General features: G+C 33.1%; 7 protein-coding genes across 9 annotated transcripts; 3 read left to right on the top strand and 4 right to left on the bottom strand.

Annotated features, from left to right (window-relative positions):
- Positions 1–724: 724 nt before the first annotated feature.
- Positions 725–2,086, bottom strand: LOC108968423. The gene is made up of 2 exons (XM_018932462.1): positions 1,243–2,086; positions 725–1,143 (listed from the first exon to the last, which is right to left on the bottom strand). Exons 1-2 carry the CDS (start codon positions 1,678–1,680, stop codon positions 895–897), a joined length of 687 nt encoding a protein of 228 aa, XP_018788007.1. The 5' UTR covers positions 1,681–2,086; the 3' UTR covers positions 725–894.
- A 93-nt stretch (positions 2,087–2,179) lies between these two features.
- On the bottom strand, positions 2,180–4,627 carry LOC108968417 (mediator of RNA polymerase II transcription subunit 17). The gene is made up of 5 exons (XM_018932456.1): positions 4,347–4,627; positions 3,541–4,291; positions 2,888–3,459; positions 2,409–2,829; positions 2,180–2,344 (listed from the first exon to the last, which is right to left on the bottom strand). The coding sequence occupies exons 1-5, from the start codon at positions 4,439–4,441 to the stop codon at positions 2,261–2,263; spliced, it is 1,923 nt and encodes a 640-aa protein (XP_018788001.1). The 5' UTR covers positions 4,442–4,627; the 3' UTR covers positions 2,180–2,260.
- A 226-nt stretch (positions 4,628–4,853) lies between these two features.
- LOC108968421 (RNA-binding protein 42) lies at positions 4,854–6,204 on the top strand. The gene has a single exon (XM_018932459.1). It carries the CDS (start codon positions 4,979–4,981, stop codon positions 5,927–5,929), a length of 951 nt encoding a protein of 316 aa, XP_018788004.1. The 5' UTR covers positions 4,854–4,978; the 3' UTR covers positions 5,930–6,204.
- A 64-nt stretch (positions 6,205–6,268) lies between these two features.
- On the bottom strand, positions 6,269–8,862 carry LOC108968420 (phospholipid phosphatase 5). 2 transcript variants are annotated; one of them, XM_018932457.1, is made up of 5 exons: positions 8,663–8,862; positions 8,176–8,378; positions 7,399–7,814; positions 6,868–7,283; positions 6,269–6,793 (listed from the first exon to the last, which is right to left on the bottom strand). In XM_018932457.1, exons 2-5 carry the CDS (start codon positions 8,359–8,361, stop codon positions 6,387–6,389), a joined length of 1,425 nt encoding a protein of 474 aa, XP_018788002.1. In that variant the 5' UTR covers positions 8,362–8,378; positions 8,663–8,862; the 3' UTR covers positions 6,269–6,386. The 2 variants fall into 2 exon arrangements, with proteins under 2 accessions (XP_018788002.1, XP_018788003.1); XM_018932458.1 differs by lacking the exon at positions 8,663–8,862 and adding an exon at positions 8,462–8,601.
- An 86-nt stretch (positions 8,863–8,948) lies between these two features.
- Positions 8,949–10,133, top strand: LOC108968424. Its single transcript, XM_018932463.1, has 2 exons — positions 8,949–9,326; positions 9,836–10,133. The coding sequence occupies exons 1-2, from the start codon at positions 9,052–9,054 to the stop codon at positions 10,035–10,037; spliced, it is 477 nt and encodes a 158-aa protein (XP_018788008.1). The 5' UTR covers positions 8,949–9,051; the 3' UTR covers positions 10,038–10,133.
- LOC108968422 (acylpyruvase FAHD1, mitochondrial) lies at positions 10,128–11,566 on the bottom strand. The gene is made up of 3 exons (XM_018932461.1): positions 10,914–11,566; positions 10,755–10,851; positions 10,128–10,690 (listed from the first exon to the last, which is right to left on the bottom strand). The coding sequence occupies exons 1-3, from the start codon at positions 11,045–11,047 to the stop codon at positions 10,199–10,201; spliced, it is 723 nt and encodes a 240-aa protein (XP_018788006.1). The 5' UTR covers positions 11,048–11,566; the 3' UTR covers positions 10,128–10,198.
- Positions 11,567–12,833: 1,267 nt separating this feature from the next.
- LOC108968416 (dipeptidyl peptidase 9) lies at positions 12,834–20,319 on the top strand. Of its 2 annotated transcripts, XM_018932455.1 has the most exons (11): positions 12,834–14,213; positions 14,304–14,523; positions 16,025–16,301; positions 16,371–16,650; positions 17,028–17,190; positions 17,265–17,570; positions 17,625–17,819; positions 17,889–18,200; positions 18,258–18,480; positions 18,545–18,737; positions 18,813–20,319. In XM_018932455.1, exons 1-11 carry the CDS (start codon positions 13,150–13,152, stop codon positions 19,012–19,014), a joined length of 3,435 nt encoding a protein of 1,144 aa, XP_018788000.1. In that variant the 5' UTR covers positions 12,834–13,149; the 3' UTR covers positions 19,015–20,319. The 2 variants fall into 2 exon arrangements, with proteins under 2 accessions (XP_018788000.1, XP_018787999.1); XM_018932454.1 differs by having other exon boundaries at positions 17,625–18,200.
- The last annotated feature ends 1,075 nt before the right edge of the window (positions 20,320–21,394 follow it).

Here is a 21,394-nt window from a genome sequence, read left to right as displayed (position 1 = left end):
CATTACAATGGTATTAAAAAGAGCGTTTCATTAACTGCATCACTTTTGAAATACCACATATACACATTTTTTATTTATAAAGGTAAAGTTGATTAAAATTTTATTAGTATCTGAAAATTAATTTGTAGTTGCATATTTCAACAAATATTAAATACGAAAACCACTAAAGAGTTTTCGACAAATGCAAAATAATGAAAATATTAATTTCTAAATTTTATATTATAAGCTTAAGATAAAAAATAAAATACCTATATATTCATATATAAAATAAAAATTTGCATATGACCAAATTGTGTGAAAGAAGGAATGTACAATGAATGCACACTTTTATGCGATTAATGTCATTGTAATCGACGATGATGAATGTGATCATCGTGGTAATATTTCGTGATGAGTATATGAATTTTGATGCAGTTTGTATGCATGAAACGATAAATAAACCGCAGTTGCAAATATTAAAAAAAAACCAACAATTAACAATAAATTATGAGTAAAAACGAATTATTGAAATGTGGTGGTGAATTATGCAAATATGTTTAAAATAAGTATTTTTAGTGTTAATTATATACAATTTGCAAATGGCATAATGGCATAATAACATGAAAAACATAAAAACTATAAAAACGTGAAAATGATGAATAAAGTTTTAAAACAAAAGTATTTGTAAAAAGTAAAAGGAGCATAATTTTGTTTTATTATAAATATATATAGTTAGGGCGTGTGAGGTGTGGTAGCACTGCAACAGTACTTTGGTTTTATGATAACACAATTTAATTTTAAACACAACTTGTGCAAAAATTAAAGTTTTATTTACAAATTTCGTTGTAATATACAAATATGTGAAATAAAACCTGTTTACAGAACATTCGACTTTTTACCACTTTCGATAAATACTTAATATACCCCGAAACGTTCAAAAGTACTTTGAATACTTGTGCTTCGTTGGCGGACGTTTCTATGTGGCATTATTAGAGCGTGCCGGCTGCCGCTCGGTACGCAAAATATGCTTCCACTGCGTTGAATTTTATTGCTTAAAATATTGTTATTATTCGCCGGCAGTTCAATTGGATCGGGCAAACTATCGTTGTGTCGCGTCACTATGAACGTATCCTCCAGGCAGATAGTGTTGGCACGATTTGTACTCTTTAAAAAAAATGTACAGCATAAACATAAAATCACATAGTTATATTTTTACAAATATGCATTTATAGATGCGTATCTATAAACTTTTTTTTTACTCACCCAACGCTCCAAATCACAAAAACGTATTACGTCGCCACTAGTGGAGGGCAATGATAAATTAAGCCCACCATAGCTTGGCAAAGTGGCATCTGTTATGTCGGTTGTAGGAGTACTGGTTGCACTTTCGTGTAAACATTCATCATTATTGGCTACACAGGATTTCGTCATGGTCTTAGGAACTCGTAAGTACAATCCCCGATTAGTGGAAAATAGAACAGGTGTTGTAGATTTTGTTGCCTTTATTTGTAGATTTTGATTACAGCTATTGTCGGTGTTAGTTTGAGCGCATCTACCAGATTTTCCAATACTTTTAGTTCGAAAAGCACTTATGAAGTTTTCATTTTTTGCACGTTTTCGAGTAGGGGGTGGTGTTTGTGTTGATTCATCACTGTCGGATACTGCTGATGTACAAGGGTTTCTCCAATTCCAAGGTGCCATCCAATAAAATTATTTGTATTTATTTTATATAATATTCCTTCTTCTTAGCATACTTTTTATTTTATATTGATTTATTCACTTGTCTTTGGCGTTTAGTGTTGTGGCAAAAGTATAAAATATTGCCAAAAATTTGTTAGTTAGCTACGTGAGTGATTTTGCTAACGGTTATTCACTGTGCGAAGTCCGAGATTTTTGTTATGCGAAAATGAAGTTAAGAAAAATATGTATGTGTGTACAAACGCTTAACAGCGCTCACTTTGTTGAACTTTGATGACATTCTGAGGTATATATGTATAAGTTATTCTGAACACTTTCGGAAACTCCTATAGTAGTATCATTACAAAATAAAGCATATTTGTGTCGGTGTAGTGAATTATTTGTTTGCCTTGGTAACGTACAATGTTTGTCCACATTAGCAAAAAATTTTTATATGGAAAATATTGTACACAATTTCTTTCCAATTATTTTACTGTTAATCTTAATAAAAATATGATTTTCATAAATATTCAATGGAATTTATTTTATTTGACGTTCAAACTTTAACTAGTCCCTCTTTACAATATTCTACAAACTATGAATTTTAGACTGAATTACTAGTAAGAGCCGCCATTAAAAACTCCATTTTATTGAGGAAACTTTTGCCTTCGATTTTATCAAAGCGGACCTAAGTAAATGGTTAAAAAATATCACTTATATACAATATAAAATATCTAAAATGAATAACTTACTTCTTTAAAATGTCCTCCCAAATTTTCCCAGAATTTTTCTGGTACCAGGGGATTGGGTATAAAATCTGGACGTGGACTACGAGCAATATAAACTTTAACATCGATTTGCGGGTCACAACGTATTTGTACCGCAATCATGCGATCTCCATTTGGTGACGCCAACAAACAAGAGCTAGCATTACCTAGTGGTTCAACCTTACCAATACCGAGATTGTTACTGTTCGATAATACTGTCCAAGCCATACAACGAGCCAAATTCAGAAGACACGATATTTGATGTGAATTGATCTGACACAAGATTAGATCACGCAACTCTTGCGGTTCATATGAAAGATGCATTACACGACCATCGCGGCAAATACATTTTAGAGATCGCTCTTTAACATGTATTACTAACGACGTCCGATTTATTGTGTCGTATCTGTGAAAAATTTTATATATATACATTTTTATCAAAATTAGACAAAATTATTATTTACCCATGTGTAACAATATTAATTTTCACACACGACATTATAGGACTGTTCATCGCATTCCAATGCGACACTATCTGAGGGTCTTTTACATCTCTAGCCAAAGTGTCCAAAACGTATTGTGTGCGCTTTCGCATAAATATATGCTGAGCTTGGGCAATTATTTGTTCTAGTATTGTCTGTGATTTTGTCATCTCTAGTAAACTTTCACGATCTGCCGCTTTCGGGCCAGCAAGCATACGCTTCTTACTTGGCCCCAATGGTCCGCTGGTAGGGTGAGGAAAGGGATGATGTGAATTCTTGTGATGCACTTCACGTAAAAGTTGATGTAATGAGTGTTCAAGTACATGATCATGATCGTTAATAGGTCCAGGTTGACTCGAATCGAAAGTTGTAGAATGACAAAGGGAAATAATAAGCTGAATGCCCGGCAGTAAAGTTGCACGGATTTGATTACCAATAACAACATGTGGTATTGGAGCCTGTAATTGAATTGCTTCTCGAGCAAGTTGACTGAAAAGTTCCTTACAAAAAAGTACATTCTGTGCGAATTCCAAGGTCTTTTGCCAAACACCTGCCTAATAATTATTTTTTTTTAACGAAGCATATAAGTAGCGAAATTTTTTCAAAGGAAACAAAATTGTGATTCGAAATCTTACCTGTTGTGTTATATTGGGTCCATGACCCATTAAATTAACATTCGCTGTGCATAAATCTTCCTGGTCTTTCTGAGTTATAACTTTTATATATGCTACGCCTTGTAACTCTGCTGGTACAATCACGCGCAAAGAGGATGTAGTTTTCGGCGATTGAGTTGGTAAGCCATTATTTCCGATACCAGTGGTACCTGATACCGCTTCCTCGTCAGCTAAATCTTCCGCCTTTGTCACTTCAAATGTACCGCTCATTCCGTATTTTGATCCAGCTGTACGATAACTTAAGTCACCAATAATAGCATTTGAAACTTTTTTCAGTCGCCAATTCTGTCGTAATCGTAATAATTCAATATGAAAGTCTGTCACATTACGGTTCCGTTGTTCGCTGTGCGAGTTCCTCAGTCTTTCTGCACCACTCAAAAGAACCTGTGCTGCTTGACCCAAAGCTTTTTTTCGACTATACACTTGTACTATAGGTTTTATCTCATCAGGATCTTCTGGTACTGGGTCCAAAACTAAATAACGTTTATCCTTAGCTATTGAAATTACGTCAGAAAGTACGCAAATTTCTGTTAAAGCATCATTCAGCTTGTTGCGTACCGAGTCCCATGGCCACAGACTTGGTTGAAACTGAGATGAATCTTTAACGTCATCTTCAACGGATTTATCCTCCTTTTTTAGATCATCTAAAGATGTTTTACTAAAATCTATTCGAGCAGCACAGCGGGTTAGTGTTTCGGATAAAGTTGGAGGTCTATTGATAAAAACTATAGTTATTACATTTTGTTTAAAATTTTGAACGCACTCACGGTTGGTAAATTTCAGTGCCATCGTATGTTATTTCCTGAATTTGATTTTCACACGTTGTTTCCACAGAAACGTTTACGCCGTTTGTTATATTCATTGTAAATATAACTTTTCTGCCCGCAAAATACAAAAAACAGCCTCCTGATATAAAAACCAAAGAACTTTTTATATATCACCCCCTTCTTTAATATTAGTCAGTTCACAATCGCTGTCGTCAAAGTGTAATGAAGTGCTAATTTTAACTGAAGACTATATTATCGATAGGTGCAGTTAAAACATTTGTTTATAAGATTATTTCAAAATTAACTTTTTTTTATTTTTCAAAATATGAGCGAAAATTATACAAATGTATCAATGGGATGTAAAGAAATGCAAGTTATTTGCATTTCAAGGCTATCGATAATTTGTGAAAACTACGTTACTGATGGTGCTATTGGCTGTTTTACAACACTGTTCTGTACTGTATGCAGACAGCAGAGAACGTCTATATAAATCTGCATCTGCTGCATGTTTATGCTAGTTCATGCTATCATGATTATTTGTTCAGTGTACTAGCTGTCAATTATTTTGTTGATATAGAGGAGATATGTGATTTCGTAAAAGTATTTTGTTTTTTCTGTAAAAAATTAACAAAATGGCTACGAAACGTAGATATATTGAGGATGAGCTTTCGCGATTCGAGGCGGAAATATCTAAACAAACTTCGCAGCCTGCAAGAAATTTATTCGTTCCTTCTCAAGTAAGGCCTATAATTGCAGCAAACACGTACAACCAGGTTCAGCAAAAGTTGCAACAACAACCGCAAGGGACAACAATATCTTCGCCAGTACAAGTTACTCCACGTGTAACAGTAGCCCCGCCAGTGATTCCACCACCAACATTTATGCCCACTTTTGTACCTACTCAAGTAAATAACACTGGTGGGCAATTGAAAGCTGTAGGACCGTCACCTTCTTCTCTTACAGCGACGCCTGTTGTGGTTAGTAGTGCTCCAAAATTATACCAAAGTAGACAATCGGTGAATGTTCCTGCTACACCGCATATCGACATAAATGCCATACAATTTGATGTTACTCAAAAATTAAAAAAACTAAAAGCTGAAAAATCTGGTCCAAATCCTATTGCAGAGGAAGCAATTAAAGCCGCTAGAGCATCATCAGCTTTGCAATCATTTCAAACAACAGAGCGGAAAAAGAAGGATCGTAAGACTATACGAGTAGCGGGTGGAACAGTCTGGGAGGACTCTTCATTAGCAGATTGGCCTGATGATGATTTTCGCATATTTTGTGGTGATTTGGGTAATGATGTGAATGACGAAGTTTTAACCCGGACATTTAATAAATATCCGTCTTTTCAACGAGCACGCGTTATCCGTGATAAAAGGACTGGAAAAAGCAAGGGGTTCGGCTTTGTAAGTTTTCGGGAGCCAGCAGATTTTATACGTGCGATGAAAGAAATGGATGGTCGTTATGTCGGAAGTAGACCAATAAAACTACGTAAAAGTACATGGAAACAACGCAGCTTGGACATAGTCAAGAAGAAGGAACGTGAAAAGCAGCAGCTGTTACAATCCTTCAATTCATAATTTTTTCAAGCATAATGATATGCTTATGTGAATAAATTATGATTATTTAAATTTTAAATACAACACGTGTTCATTTGAGAATTATTTTTGTGTCAATCAAATAATAGTAAACTTCCTGGAATTACCGCAATGTAAAAGAATATTTAGATTAAGAACCATTAATCTAAAAGCAGCTCAAAACTTGAAAAAACATTTTACTTTTGTTCTTACCAACAGAAAAGTTTGACCAAACATCCATTAATAAATATGTGTGACTTCAATTTGATATAACAATACTTAAAATTGTTTAAGTTAAAACTTTGAATATAAATTAAAACATTTACTAAATTAAAATACAAATTTTCGGTATATCTAGCACATATATCCTATTGAAATAAATAAATATTTACATATAAGTATTTTCATACATTTTTAATGTTAATTCTTCTATTCATAGCTAACATTGCTACTGTTAGATTCAAATAAGTGGGCGGCGTTCATCATCGGCATGATCGTTCACTTCACTGATTTTTTCATTTGAAGATAAATACTCAGGTGTCTTTGATTGTGGATTCAACTGATTATAATTATGTGTCAATCTTTCACATGTTCGTAAATAGGGGCGATGACAATGAATTGAGTATACGGAAGGATAATATTGTCTATAAACTGCATAAGTACAAAATAATCCAATTAAACTACCGGCAACAACATCCTCCCAATGGTGATGATAATCGCAAGTTCGACTAACTGCTATCAAAGCTGCTAAAATCAACGGCAAAATTGAAACGCATAAACGCCAGGATTGACCGCGACCACGAGCACTCAATGCATGTAATTTAGCGGCTATATAAATAGCGATGAAGCCTAAACCAACAAAAGAAACTGTAATAATAAAAAAAGATACGTTAGAGAAATGTGTACATGTGCTTAGAAAGGGTTTGCAGGTTAACACTTACATGAAGCATGACCGCTGGGGAAACTCTTACGACCCTCACTTATTTCACGTAAGTCACCTGTGCAATTATAATAGTCCAGCGAACCATTTGAATCGGTGGCGTTGTTGATTACTACAATACCATTAGGAAAACAGCGGTAAAAAAAATCAGGTCTATGGCGCCCGACTGTTATTTTCAACAGACTTGTTGCAAAACCATTTAATCCAAGCGCTAAAGTCCAAACCCAGCTTGCTGCCCGAAAGTCACGCCGATCTCCCGTCAGCCACAAATGAAACATTGTTACAAATAATGGACCAAATATCACAGATAATATTAGTGTCTGAGCTGAAACTATATCTGGCGTGCGAGGATTTTTGTACAACCACATCTCTTCAGGATGAACTTTTCGTTTGAATGGTTTTGTTATTTCCAGCGATCTTAAAGAGAAATATTTAGCTAATAGGTTGTTTGTGTTTTACGAAAAAACTTTTAAATCATTAAGTGATATTAAAAAGTCATATCTTGATTATTTTTCATGAGAATGGTACTTACATAAAAATAAATACTAGCATAACACGTATTCCGACATCGATAGCGTCACTTAAGCGTTTTTTTCCTTTGCCCCCATCAAAACAACAACAGCCTTCCCCATCATCATCGTCATTGTTAGAGAATCGCGGACATTTTCCTCTATTATAGAGCTGAGCGTTGGTGTTATTAGTATTATCGCAATTCTTATAGTCCATGATTTTATTTAAAGTAGCTCGCTTAGTTGATTTTTCACTTCTGTACAAGTCATCTGCCGAACTTTCACTGAAACGGCGATTCATAGTGATACCAACATTCAGATTTGAGTTCATTAATACTGTCGCTGTTTTACTTGTCGTTTCTGCTGACGTAATTGTGGTTGGTGTTTTTATCGGAGGCGTTTGAGTAAGCTGATAAGAATTTTTATGGGCAGAAGGGAACTGAAACAGGTGGTTAATAAAATGAAGAAAATGTTTAGCTTACATGTATTATTAGTAGAGAGATAAAAATATTTGAACAGCATGATTTGTGCAGTGATATGTCAATATTAATATTCAAAATTATTACGAATTAATACTTACATATTTGTATTTGACAATTGTTCTTATTGATCTTTGGCATAAGGTGAAAGATCAATTGTTATTTTTATATCTACTATTATTACAATTGCTCTTATTGCTTTTTGGCATAAGGTGAAAGTGAAAGAACAATTTTTATTATTACATCTACTATTATTACAATTTTAAGTTAAAATTTAGTAAACAAATTTTAGGTAAAATATTTATAAAGGGTACCACATACCATCAGATAAAATTCGTTTTCCTTGTGGCCATTTCGTTGTTGATGTTGTCTCTCCTTGTATTCAATAGTATCTGCTTTAAAATGCAAATTTTTAGACTGATTTGCCAGCGTTTGAGTACGTTTGCGCAACTCGGTTTCTGAAGAGGAACTCGAACGTAAGTCAGGACTTTTTATCTCGCTATCCATTTTCAATATACTTTTCACTGTCAAATAAAATCATTTATGAATATATAGACTCCACTTAATATACTGTTAAGTCATTCAGTTTATAATCTTTAATGTTTACCCAAACTGATTCATCACCATTACTTTTACTTTGTAGCTAGCTCTCTAAATTTGACATACACTATTTCTATTAGTTATAACGAATAATTAGTATTATTAGTCAGTAATACTTTTTTATTTCTATTGAAGTTATCAAATTACTTTAGGTAGAAATTCTTATAAATATCATATCGATATGTACATATTTAGCACCAATTCTTACCTTCTCCTATAACTTTAAAATTTCCATTGTACCAACAAACAAACTGTAAATAACGGACGTAATATCTCTTTTAACATCTAATATTTTTATTTTTTTTAAACATTGTCCACTCAAAAAATTCTAATGTCAACAAATTGTGCTCCAACTGCTTAACGTATTTATAAATATATACAATTGTACATAATTGTTATCAACACATGAGTTTCAATAAAATAACCAGGTCACAATAGAGTGTTATTTATCGGTAAATCGTAGAAAAATCGATAGGAACTTGCAGTCATATGATTTTCTGATAAATAGAAATATCTGTATTAGAAATATAACTCTGATTGCTAAGTTATTTGAATTTGAACAAATTAAATTCGTCTAAATTAATAATTTACTAAAAAATGTCTTCGAAGAAAGAAGAAATTGGAAATTTACTTGACGTGCTATATTTAGAAATGTTGGAGTTGATAGAACAACACACAGCGAGCAGAGTGAATATTGAAAGATTAATGAACAGTGGACAGTTGATGTTAGCCAAAACACGGTACCTTAAAGGATCACAAACTATTAGTTCGGCACAAATTCCGACCGATAATAGTAATACATTTAATGCACTTTGTGTATTGGAGGAGCAAAAAAATTACACAAAAATATCAAGTGCGGAGTACAGTCTGATGTAAGTGTCCAATGTCTTTGGTTTTGTACCCTGAATTAAATTTGCCACGAAGTTTGTAAAATTCAGAAGGAAATGTATATATGTATTTATAATTTTCAGTCGATATCTCATAAACTTATGGACTTATTCGCGAATACAGCTATCATACACACTGAACGATCAAAACCAAGTTCTTGTATAATTTGCGTTAAATTAATGTCCACAATCACGGTAAATCTCCGGACAAATTATCCCGATCGACGTATTATGCATACAAATTGATCGTTCCCACGACAGTCGGGGTCTATGTAACCAGTGCACACCAGTTTTTTATCAGAACAATAACAAGAACCTATCCAAATCAAGTTCTTATATAAAAACTGCGATATTTTAGTCCTAAAGCGCAATATATAGCTTCGGTGCAATCGAAGTTAACATATTTTCTAATATTTTCAAAAAAAAATATTTATCTGAAAAATAATATTAGGCTCAATAATCAATTTTACTTTTTATTTTAATTTAACTTACAGGAGACGTAACGTCGATAAAAATAAAGAATTTGTCGAACCAATGCATTGGTTCACTTTACTACCACCCAGTAGTTTGCGAACCGCATCTGATCACTTCAAAAAATGTTTAGAATTGGTATTGGAAAGCGCGAATGTACAACGAGAACTTCTTGCAGTAATGGAACATATTGATAGACTTAAACAACATTACAAAGCAATATGAATTCTACTTCCCCTAACAACTTACTTATAATAACATAAAATGATAAAGTAATCAAATATATTCCTTTAAATTAATTAAAATTAACATAAATACATACATTATGTTTTTTGTATATATTTTGTATATATAGTATACATTTCTTACTACCGATAACGTGATTTCTAAACTTCGTCTTTAACCTCAAACACAATCTTTAAGTTATCACCAATACCAGCCTCAATTACATCACCAGCTTTTACAGGCAACGCACCGTCTGGTGTGCCGGTGAGAATAAGATCGTTGGGTTCAAGCGTCATATACTTTGAAGAGTAAGCTATAAGGTCGTCTACTTTAAAAATTAGATCTTCAGTATTGCCTTGCTGACGTAGCTGTCCATTCACTTTTAACCATAGTGAAACTTTATGAGGATCTTTGATGTCGTTCGCAGATAAAAATCCCGAAACAGGAGTTGAAGTGTCAAAACCTTTACCTAAGCTCCATGGATGACCATTTTGTCGTGCTAATCCTAAATTACATTGCGCAGTCATATCAAGTGCTAGGCAATAACCACTTATATAGTTGAACGCTTCTTCTTTTTTGACATTCTTACATTGCTTTCCAATTATGACGCCTAACTCAACCTCATGCGCGACTTTTGTAAACACTTTGGGAATCTGAAAATAATATTTATAACACATAAATTATATTTTGACATCACTAGAAATACACTGGACATACAACAATTGGGTTGCCTTCGGTTATGTAGGATGTTGTTGGTTTAAGGAATAAAAGTGGTTCTGCTGGCACCGCAACATTTCGGGAGCGTACGATATCCCTGAAAAGATATTCAATTAGTATTATCTACATATGTATGTTTTATAAATATTTTTCACGCACATATAATTAAGTGCTGCACCAAGAATTTTTCTTCCTTTCCTAACAAAGTCATATTTTTCGGATGCGCTTGAAGATAATGCCATTTTTTCGTATGCTATACCCGCGGTAACACGAAATGAACTAACTAAATTCATCTTTCAATGATCTAATTAATAAATGTTGCGTCAATGCAATGTTGAATTCAATTAATATAAGTTTTGTGCGCAAAGAATTTTGTGTTAGGAGCGGCAATCAGCGAAAATGTTATGAGACAATCTCTGGAACTATGCGAGAGCCAACATTCGCTCTTTTACTTGATAATAATAGTCACTTGTGACCTAAGTTAAGAGTTGAGGAAGACATATGTACATACATTGATATTTATAAATAATCACTTATTTTATCATTTGATAATGATTTTGAGAAAGTAACAGTAATAACAGCTGTTTTCGGTTTTTAGTAGCGATAACAAACATCTGTTTGGCTTACGCTCTCTACATGATAAGTGGCGCTGTTTTGCCATGACGTATACCACATTGGATTTTACGTATTCGCTATGACGTTCATATGAGAACAGTGATAAAACTAAATCGTTAGAATATAGTTGTATTTGAAAGTGGATAAAATAAAACGAGTTCACACTTCCAGCCATACTTGAGGCAGGATAAGATCCTTATCAACAACGCCGCAAAGATGATAAAATTGACTTTATTGACAACTAGTCTTCATATTTGTGTCACCAAAATCTTTAGCTTTGCTAAATTTTTGTGCTTCATGTCTAATATTGTATTACGAAATACGTTTATGTGATTTGTTGCAGTATGAAGAAGAAGAACTGTTAGTAAAATGTCAATAAAAGTTATAAAAATCTGGCAATTTTAGTGAAAAACAACTGGAAATACGCAATTTATTCATTGTGGATATATTTAGTATTATAAATATCGGAAAATTTTAATTTAAATAGATTGAGGATGAAATATTAGTGAAATATGCGTAAAAAAGAATAGAGCAAATTGAATTCCATTTGATATATTTACGTAGTTAGACCTTTTAGCATTTTGGTTGTTATAAATAAGTATCTAAATATGTGTAAAGATTTTCGTACTGGAAATTTTTGAGGGCATTGTCGAGCTGCTGGATGGATGATTGGGGACTTAATGAGGTGTGGAAGTTCTTCAATTCAGCTGAAATTTGACAAGTTTTAAAGTTGAAATTTATGCGATGAATGTATTTGTTGGTCTCTTGTTCGATTTCTGTTTTTTTACTTATTGGAATATTTATAGCGTAACTGTCAGTAGTAAAGAAATTTAACGCCAAAACAAGAACAACTGTCAATGTGACAATTGAGTGTATGTGTATGGGCGGAAAAAGAGCAGCGGTGAAAATAACAAAATAACGCACCAGAATGCACAGAACGCATCTCGCAGAAGAAGTAGCGTCGAAATTTATAAAATAAATGACTTGGCAAAGTTGCTTGTATTTGGAGTAGGGCGGGCAACAGTAAAGGCGAAACCTAATTGCATAGTCATACTCCAATTGGACATAATAAAATTATAGAATTAGCAAGTATTTTTTTTGAGTTAATGCTTTAACAAATGTGTTTTAAAAGATGTAAATAATTACATAAAATTAAGTTTAATTAGTGATATAAAGCGTTTGGCAGTTTCGTTTTCATGTCTCCTTCCAAAATATAGCAAAAGAGAAATCGAGAGGCCTAAATTATGCATATGTAATAAAAAACTTCAGTGCTCACACATCAAGTTAAAATTAACATGTATACAGTGCTTTATATTGTTTGTTGTTTTGTTTAAATGCAGCAAATTACAAAAATTCGAAAGGCTGAGAAATGAGAAAGTTAAAGCAAATTAAAATTCAAAGAATTATAATAAACAAAAGTAAACGGTTGCAATATTATTAAAAAAAAAAATGAAATAGTCTGTATATATATGGTTGGTTGCTGAATGCTAAAAATGCAAATTTGAACAAAGAGTAAAGAGTGTAACTTTGGAAATAAAAAGACAATTAGCACATTACAAGTTGATCAATAAAGCAGTTAACACAACTGACTACCAAAAATAATAATAACTTACTAAATAGTGATTAAAAATACTCAATTCTCTTAAATTGCCATAAAATAATATAATCTTAATATTACGAACTGTGAAAATTAATAAAACTTGAAACAAAGACCGTAATGCTAATGGTTCTTGATCAATAAATTTGAAGATTTTTTAATAAAAATATAATTTAAGTTAAGATGGACACATCTTTAACACAACAGCGAAATCGTTTAAAACCAGCACCTACTACAACGACTACATCAGCAGCCAATGCTTCGCCACTGAGTAGTAGTATCAGTGGTGGAACCAGCGCGATTTTAACCAATCATAACAATATCAGCAATAATGCCGGAATTGTAAATGCAAATAGAAGTGTTGGTAGTGCAAGTGTTGCAATTATGACAAGTTCTGGTGCGGTAATACCAATTACTCCATTAACGCAGTTATCAACTCAATCTTCATCATTGGAACGAATAACCACAACGTCATCATTGGCGAATCTCTTAGATGGATTTACTTCACGTGTATCGGGCGATCGTACTCAGAACGCTGTTAGCACCCCTAGTAGTATTAGTTCTTTGGGTAACACCGCAAATGCCTTCTACTCTTCTTTAGGACTTGCTTTCAACTCCCTGACATCGCCAATTTCTACGGTTGCTGCTGCAGCACAAGCGACCACCGCTGAAGCTGCAGCTGTTGTTGTAGCTGCTGCTTCAGCCATTTCAAATCATCTTAGCTCACCAACAAGCGGAACGCCTCCTAATATGGAGGGCTTATATGATGATGATGATTGTGAGGATGACGACGAAGATGACGATCGTCATGTACCAGCGCCAACACCTAAAAAGACATGGTCAGAGATTAAATCCATTGTTAATGATATGCGCAAACAGTTAGTCAATTTATCCAGCATGATGCCATCTAATATACAGTTCCGTACGTTATCTGACGGTCGGGTGCGATGTTACTTTCTGAGTACACCACCCAATGCCTGGGAACCAACACTGCTTTATGCAGACATTAATATAAATGCAGCAGAAGAAACTATTTTGCAAAATAGTCCACCCCTAACTGATATAAATGATAGTATTGAAAGCGTTAAAGTTTGTAACAACATTGCATCAGTTTCAGATGGTGGATCAGATAACGTAGCTGATTCCCTTGGGAATGTTGTAACAAATCGCTTGCCGTCACCAACTTCTTCACACGCTTCGTCTCCCATATTGAATTCATCTTTCCTCAGATATAGTTCAAACAAAAGGTTAGCCAAAGCTTCATAAGTACATATAATTCTTTATATGATTAAGACAATATTTCTTATTATTAATTATTAAAATTATATTTATATTAGGCTTCAATGGAAGGTGGTATTACAACAGCCAATGTCAAGTGTGGCTGCTACGGCTGCTAGCGGAGGCGTTAATCTATGGTCAAGAGAATTTCAGCTACTGCAGGAACGGAAACGACTCTCAACGTGGGGCATTACTTCGTACGAGTTACACAAACCAAGCGGAAAAATAGTTTTTCCCTGCTTTAGTGATCTGTATCAATGCCTCGATACTGGATATAATGTGAGTACAGATACCACTTTTAAAATAAAGTCTGAAACTGAATGTAAAAATCTTCTGTGTAAAATAATTCTTTTATGAAATTTAATGATTTGTTTTCTTTCTTTTGATAATATTATTTCCTAATGGTACTTAATTGTCGGATCTATAAGCAGATTCTAGCATTTCATCGTATAATTATGAAGGCGAGAGTAGGATTTATTCGAGTTAAACAAAGCACATTTTTATAATTTTTTACTTTTAATAAAATAGTTGAGCTAACAATACATTACATTTGTAGAATATTTCTGTTGAAGTTTCGTGTAGAAATGTAAAAAAATACGGCTATGACAACAATTATTCTAGAAAATCGATTAATTCGTTATTGAAAAATAATAATATTAACGAATATAGAAACAGAGTTAAAAATTTCAAAACGACCTGCGCGGTAGTTCTGAAGTTATAAATGACATCATACAGGTTTAATTATTATTGTAATTGCAAACAAGGGATGTAAACATCCACATTTAATTTTAATATATTTATTGTCTTATTTTTGTAATCAAAGTTTAACAAGTTTTTATATTGTGATAATTTATTATTCAAATGAGTAAAAAATAGGAATAGAAGATAAACAGTTATTTCAAAGTGTTTGGATTTTTTGAATGGAATAGTATAATTCAATAGTAAAGAATATCTGCGTTTTTCCTGTTTAAAAAAAAAAAAAAAAACAAATGTGTAAATTAGACAATATTTTTTTAATTTTTCTAAGGAGTATAAATTGATAAATAACGTTGTTTATATTTTTCGATTTACAATGTAAAATGGATTAGTTTCATTACCGATTTTTTGTTTAGATCACACTGCTTCATATCAATCATATGCAATCTGTTTTCCTTTTTAATTGTTATTAATTATTATATTTGTTAGGGGGCAATTAAAATTAGCATATTATCTTAATTTTAATTGCTATTGGTCAATGAACTTTAGCTTGATGTGATAAGACGACGCATACGACATCGTTAGGCTGTCGGTAATTTCTATAGAGTTCTAATTTGGCCGGTTTTTGTATGCATGTACATATGTATAACAAAAATATGTACATACATACATACATGTATATGAGAGAGGGCAACATGGTTTCATATTAAATAAATCAAATCTCTGAATAAAAACACGAAAAAATGATAACTTTTGTTGCACCGAAGCTAAAATACCTTTCACGCATAAATAATTCGTACTTGATCTTAATCGACCAGTTTGTACGGTAGCTATAGACATACCTATATACTTAGTGGTTCGATATCAGCAGAAAGAGAGTGCGAAAACTTTCAAATTTATTTTAAAATTTACCATAGACGCTTGAAAAATTTTTGAAATGAGAGCCAAAAATAAATTGGGCTTATATTTTATACATAATTTCTCACTATACACTATGAAATGAGTATGAGGATAATACTATAAAATGGATTTTTATATTTCTTATTATTTCTAAATATATATGTACATATATATATTTTTACAGACCAGCCCGCTTTTCCCTACACAGTTGCGAACATGTCCCCAGTGGGCAGCGTTAGATCCACAAATCTGCCCACAGAATTCTGATTTAATAGCATACATTAGCGGTAGCGACATATGGGTGACACATACGGTTAGCGGACATGAAGAGCGTTTGACATTCGTGCACGATGGCCGTCGTTCTATTGCAGATGATCCTCTTAGCGCTGGTGTGCCATCATATATAATGCTTGAGGAGTTTAGCCGCTTCCAGGGTTATTGGTGGCAACCACACTCTAATGGTAATCAAGTAATCAAATAATAAAAAAAACACATGCTTTATATGTTTGTGAACACATCGTGTTTTTAAGATGGTGTATATCGCATTGTTTACGAGGAAGTGGATGAATCGGATGTTTGCTTGTATACATTTCCATCATCGCAAGCAACGCCTGGGGAAATAGAAGAATATCGTTTTCCACGTGCCGGCACAGCCAATGCAAAATCCAAATTAAAATTAGTGCAATTCGTGCTCAATGAGTCGCTGCAAATCAGTGACGTTTGTATAAAGGATTTACCGTATTCGCTTTCCGTGGTGTTTCCTTGGCTGGAATATATAGTGCGCATTGGGTGGACGCCCGATTCAAATTAGTGAGTATCATTTACGCACAATATGTATAATCAGGGTTGCGAATTTTTCAGCTAAATTTTTTTGAATTATAAATTGGATTTATTTTCAATTTTGGTATTAAAAACTCAACATTTTTTGATTTAATAATAAAGATTTTAAAACTAATTTTTAATCCATTTTTTTTTATTTATATCCAATATTGGGGATTTAATTAAGAACTTCTAGATTACAACAAAAAAAACATTTTTTAGTTAATTCAATGATTTTTAAATTAATTTTTTACAACCCTTTGTTGTCTGGGCTTGTACATAGTCCCTCCTTGACGACTTGGTTTATTATTAATTATTTAATCAGCTCTACGTTGCATATATCGTATAATAAAATCGTATTTTTATAGCGTTTGGATGCAGGGCTTGAACCGTAAACAACAACGTTTGGATTTGGTACTTATACCCTTGGATAATTTTTGCGAAACCTATACCAGCACGGCGTCGTCGCCCTCAGGTTCGGCCGACCACAGCTGGAAGAGTCCATATTGTAGAGCTGTGTCACCTCTACAGGTATAATCCCTGTTACATAATAATTCGTAGATTACTTGAGTAAACGTAAATGTTCGATTCAATATTTTTTTTAGGTTATTTACTCTCAGACATCAGATACATGGGTGAATGTGCACGATTTGCTTTATTTTCTGGAAATAACCGATACAACGGTGACTTTTTTGTGGGCCTCTGAGGAGACTGGTTTTAGACATTTATATCTCGTCACATCTAGCCTGAATACATGCCCACTGAATGGGTATAAAGACACGCATAGCACTACGAACAATTTTGAAATGAATAGTCGAACAAATTCAACGTCATCTACCACATCAGCCAACATGGATATTCATACGGATTTCATCGATAGTGTGACGTTGCATCCCAGAATTATTAATAAAGTAATAATAGCGCTTTATTTAATGGGGAAAATGTTTACTTATTATATTTTTTAGGTAGCACTTACCTCCGGCGAATGGGAGGTTTTACATCGAAACATTTGGGTGGACAAAGCGCAACAGTTGGTATATTTCATAGGATTACGTGATACGCCACTGGAAAAACACTTGTATGTGGTGAGTTTACAACGTCCCGAACACATACGTTTGCTAACCGAACCGGGCTATTCATATCAGGTGGAATTTGATGAGGTAATAATGATATTTATCATACAACATCAATTTAATAATTCATACATTCTTATTATTGGTATTTTGCAGTCATGTCAATTGATGTTGCAAGTCTATTGCAACATACAGCGCTTGCCTTCCTGCAAAGTGATGCGTGTTGTACAAACATGCCAAAATGGTGGTGTTAACGGCATACAATTATCACTGATGGGCTATCTTCATGAGGGTGGCAAACCTGATCCACAATATTCTCCGCAAATGTTCCGCCCACAATTACCGTCGGGTGAAATCGTGTATGCAATGGTTTTTAAACCACATAATTTCCACTTGGGCATAAAATATCCAACAGTGCTCAATGTTTATGGCGGACCTGAGGTGCAAACTGTCAATAATACGTTCAAAGTTGGTTTATTAAATTCTAGATTTGATTGTTTTAATGATTCATATTCGCAATTTCAGGGTAAACATCAGTTGCGCATGCATATGTTGGCGGCGCAAGGGTATTGTGTCATTTGCATCGACTCGCGTGGGTCACGACATCGTGGACTTAAATTTGAAACTCACATACGTTGTCGCATGGGCCAAGTGGAGCTGAACGATCAAGTGGCTGCATTACGAATATTGGCAGATCAGTTGGGCTACATTGATATGAATCGTGTAGCTATACACGGCTGGTCCTATGGTGCGTAATTAATATTATAAAATTTTGTAATTTTAAATAACAAAAAAAAAAAAAAATTGTATAGGTGGTTATCTCAGTTTAATGGGTCTGGTGCAGTATCCTGAAGTCTTCAAGGTTGCAATTGCTGGAGCGCCAGTTACAAATTGGGAATATTATGACACGGGCTATACGGAACGCTATATGGATTTGCCGCAGAATAATAAACGTGGCTATTCAGGGGGCTCTGTACTCAATTACGTAGACGCTTTCCCCGAAGAGTAAGTTCAAATGAATGAAAATCCAAATTATTTTTGAAAATCCATTTACACACACATATTGCTTTCATTGCGCAGAGAAAATCGTCTTTTACTCATACACGGACTCATCGATGAGAATGTTCACTTCTATCATACCTCACAGCTCATATCAGCCTTGAATCGTGCAAACAAACCATACGATCTACACATATTCCCTGAAGAGAGACACTCATTGCGCAACTTGGAATCCAATAAAAATTATGAGACGAAACTATTGGCGTTCCTGCAAAACTTATGAAATTGCCAACACCATGCTACCTAGCAATTAGCTATGCATATAATAATAACGACAACGATGACGATAGCAATGCTACTTATAATTTTTGTGTTGTAAACTTGTAGCGATAATCTCTTCAAAAAATACGTTTCCACATCCACAAACACCAAGTATGATCGCCATAATGTAGTAAATAACAGCGCTAAAAAGGCAATATCGGTTGATTGGCAGCAAATATTAGTAATGTATGTTTGTTGCCAACCTCCACTTTTCGGAAATCGTTAAGCGCATGTAGTGTATTTTATTTCAACTGACCTCTAGCAAACTATTTAGATTAAAAATTTTATTTTTTTTACCATCTTCTATCACTAAATAACTTGATTTGTACAGCCAGAAAATAATAGTAGCTTCTATAGCATCAGCGACACTAAATTAAAATCGGCAGAAAATGCATTAGCGCAGTATGTATATAATCGCTTGGCGTTTCGAGCAGCGTGTAACGTAAAAGTCATGTGTGCAGAAATTAATATTAGTAATAATTAAATTAATGAACAATATATATATATATATAAACTTAAGCTAAATTATAAAAAGGCAAATATAAGCGTTTACTTAAACTAATTGTAGTCAACTGCAAGAATTTGAATAATCTTATCACAATAGCAAACAGAGTGATGTAAAAATTAATAGAACCTATGGCTGCCAATACAAAGTGCTGCGAACTATAGATTTGTAAACTCTTCATACACCTTCAAATGTTTCATGCGTGCTCAAATCGCGTTGTACATAAGTTGGTCAAATATAATTATTATTATTATTATTATTTATTTTTTTTTTTGGTTTATGTAAAGCATAAAGTCATCAATTGCTAATATTTATTGCTTACAACATATTGTGTATTAATTTTTATTTTAAAAATTAAAAAAAAACAACAACTTGTAATTTTAGTGCGCAGCTAGATCTATTGAAACGCGTTCAATTGCGCATTGAAATAAATGTGAAATTTCGAAATTAGGCGTTACGCCTTAAACTGAGTAACTCATAGCAGTATATACCGTTTTGTACCGTTACATGTAAGATTAAAAAGGTCTAATCAGTTCATTTTGTGCTCATAAATAAGAATAAGTAAAAAGCAATTTCAAAAACTGTGTTGTTTGCATTGAGATGATTTTTTAACTGATGACAATTTCCAACGCAGAACTTGCCGGTTTATAGCCTGCAATGATTAATGTTAAAAGTCCTAAACGTGTCGTTGTCCTCAATATTTAAATGTAATGTATGTAAATATAAAATGTTGCAATATTAAATATAAATTAAATAACAATTAACTTTATTTACTAATTCATAAATTCATTATTAATTATGTTCACTGTTATATTACGAAATTTTTGAAAAAAAAAAAAATAGTCGCTAGTTTATAATAAACGCAAAAAAATGTATTTATTAAAAGAGACGAAACGTTGAATAATTAAATTAAACAAAAAATGATAATGATAATAATAATAAAGAAGTGTATATTTAAAATTTCGTGATTATTACAACAATTGTATTGCTTATGCATAAAAATAAACTTATACAAAGGCTGTTTCGTGTATTGAATGCCTAAAGTAGGTGAAAAAGTATGTTTTTATTTAACGTATTCGCTGACTGACTAATTGTTGTTGGTGGATATTAGACCCGGTCGATTTTTTTCTCTATAAAATCGCATATGCGGGAAATATTCTACGGATCATTCTAAACAAATTTGGTTAAGAGAATATGGGTTTGAAATCGGTTTGGAGCCATCGTATTTAAAGATGGAGAACGGTATCATTCTATGTTAGGCTACTTACGTAATACAGGTTTTAGTTGCGGAATTTTAACGAACACAGGCTTTGTAAGTGTGCCTGCAGCAAGAAGAGAACGCTTTATGGTGCTCACACAAATTCTTCTAAGCAAGTATAAAGAAATAGTTTTCAAATATTTGTAATTATAATTTTCTTTATTCTTTTCATTTATATATAATTTATTGATAATTACAATTTAATAGTGTACATTAATTTTCCTTATATTAAGTTACTTCAGAAGACGGTATATTCCAAGCGGGGGTATTGTATGCACATTTGTAATTATGTTTGTTATTCATTTTATTTGATTAGTAGTTATGTAAATGTAAAAAATCTAATGCTAATTTGTTTTACTTATCAAAAATTATACTAACTTTTGGATTTCTTTAGCACATACTTTGTAGCATTTCCCTTCAAGCAACCTATTAATATACATACATACATATACGTATAGGTACATACAACGTATGCAGATAATATCTATGCATACATACATTATATATATTTAACCTACTTGGCTAATTCTTATGAAAATGTAAGCTTTAACAATTTCCGTGATTTTGGTTGCTTAAAAC

This window comes from Bactrocera latifrons, unplaced genomic scaffold, assembly GCF_001853355.1.
Source record: "Bactrocera latifrons isolate USDA-ARS-PBARC rearing strain unplaced genomic scaffold, ASM185335v1 scaffold_215, whole genome shotgun sequence".
Lineage (NCBI taxonomy): Eukaryota > Metazoa > Arthropoda > Insecta > Diptera > Tephritidae > Bactrocera > Bactrocera latifrons.
The sequence above is the reverse complement of the archived record's forward strand: the minus strand, read 5'-3'. Positions and strand labels throughout refer to the sequence as shown.

Bases quoted from the DNA above. Each gene is read 5' to 3' on its own strand.
- LOC108968423 (XM_018932462.1), bottom strand. From the start codon at position 1,680: ATGGCACCTTGGAATTGGAGAAACCCTTGTACATCAGCAGTATCCGAC. The intron at 1,144-1,242 runs GTGAGTAAAAAA...TTTTTTTTAAAG, and splicing joins TTTGTGATTTGGAGCGTTGG to AGTACAAATCGTGCCAACAC.
- LOC108968417 (XM_018932456.1), bottom strand. From the start codon at position 4,441: ATGAATATAACAAACGGCGTAAACGTTTCTGTGGAAACAACGTGTGAA. The intron at 3,460-3,540 runs GTAAGATTTCGA...AATAATTATTAG, and splicing joins GACCCAATATAACACAACAG to GCAGGTGTTTGGCAAAAGAC. The intron at 2,345-2,408 runs GTAAGTTATTCA...CCATTTACTTAG, and splicing joins TGGGAGGACATTTTAAAGAA to GTCCGCTTTGATAAAATCGA.
- LOC108968421 (XM_018932459.1), top strand. From the start codon at position 4,979: ATGGCTACGAAACGTAGATATATTGAGGATGAGCTTTCGCGATTCGAG.
- LOC108968420 (XM_018932457.1), bottom strand. From the start codon at position 8,361: ATGGATAGCGAGATAAAAAGTCCTGACTTACGTTCGAGTTCCTCTTCA. The intron at 7,815-8,175 runs GTATGTGGTACC...CACCTGTTTCAG, and splicing joins AAAACGAATTTTATCTGATG to TTCCCTTCTGCCCATAAAAA. The intron at 6,794-6,867 runs GTAAGTGTTAAC...TTATTATTACAG, and splicing joins CCCCAGCGGTCATGCTTCAT to TTTCTTTTGTTGGTTTAGGC.
- LOC108968424 (XM_018932463.1), top strand. From the start codon at position 9,052: ATGTCTTCGAAGAAAGAAGAAATTGGAAATTTACTTGACGTGCTATAT. The intron at 9,327-9,835 runs GTAAGTGTCCAA...TTTAACTTACAG, and splicing joins AGTGCGGAGTACAGTCTGAT to GAGACGTAACGTCGATAAAA.
- LOC108968422 (XM_018932461.1), bottom strand. From the start codon at position 11,047: ATGAATTTAGTTAGTTCATTTCGTGTTACCGCGGGTATAGCATACGAA. The intron at 10,852-10,913 runs GTGCGTGAAAAA...ATATCTTTTCAG, and splicing joins GGTGCAGCACTTAATTATAT to GGATATCGTACGCTCCCGAA. The intron at 10,691-10,754 runs GTATGTCCAGTG...TATTATTTTCAG, and splicing joins CCGAAGGCAACCCAATTGTT to ATTCCCAAAGTGTTTACAAA.
- LOC108968416 (XM_018932454.1), top strand. From the start codon at position 13,150: ATGGACACATCTTTAACACAACAGCGAAATCGTTTAAAACCAGCACCT. The intron at 14,214-14,303 runs GTTAGCCAAAGC...TATTTATATTAG, and splicing joins AGATATAGTTCAAACAAAAG to GCTTCAATGGAAGGTGGTAT. The intron at 17,191-17,264 runs GTATAATCCCTG...TATTTTTTTTAG, and splicing joins GAGCTGTGTCACCTCTACAG to GTTATTTACTCTCAGACATC.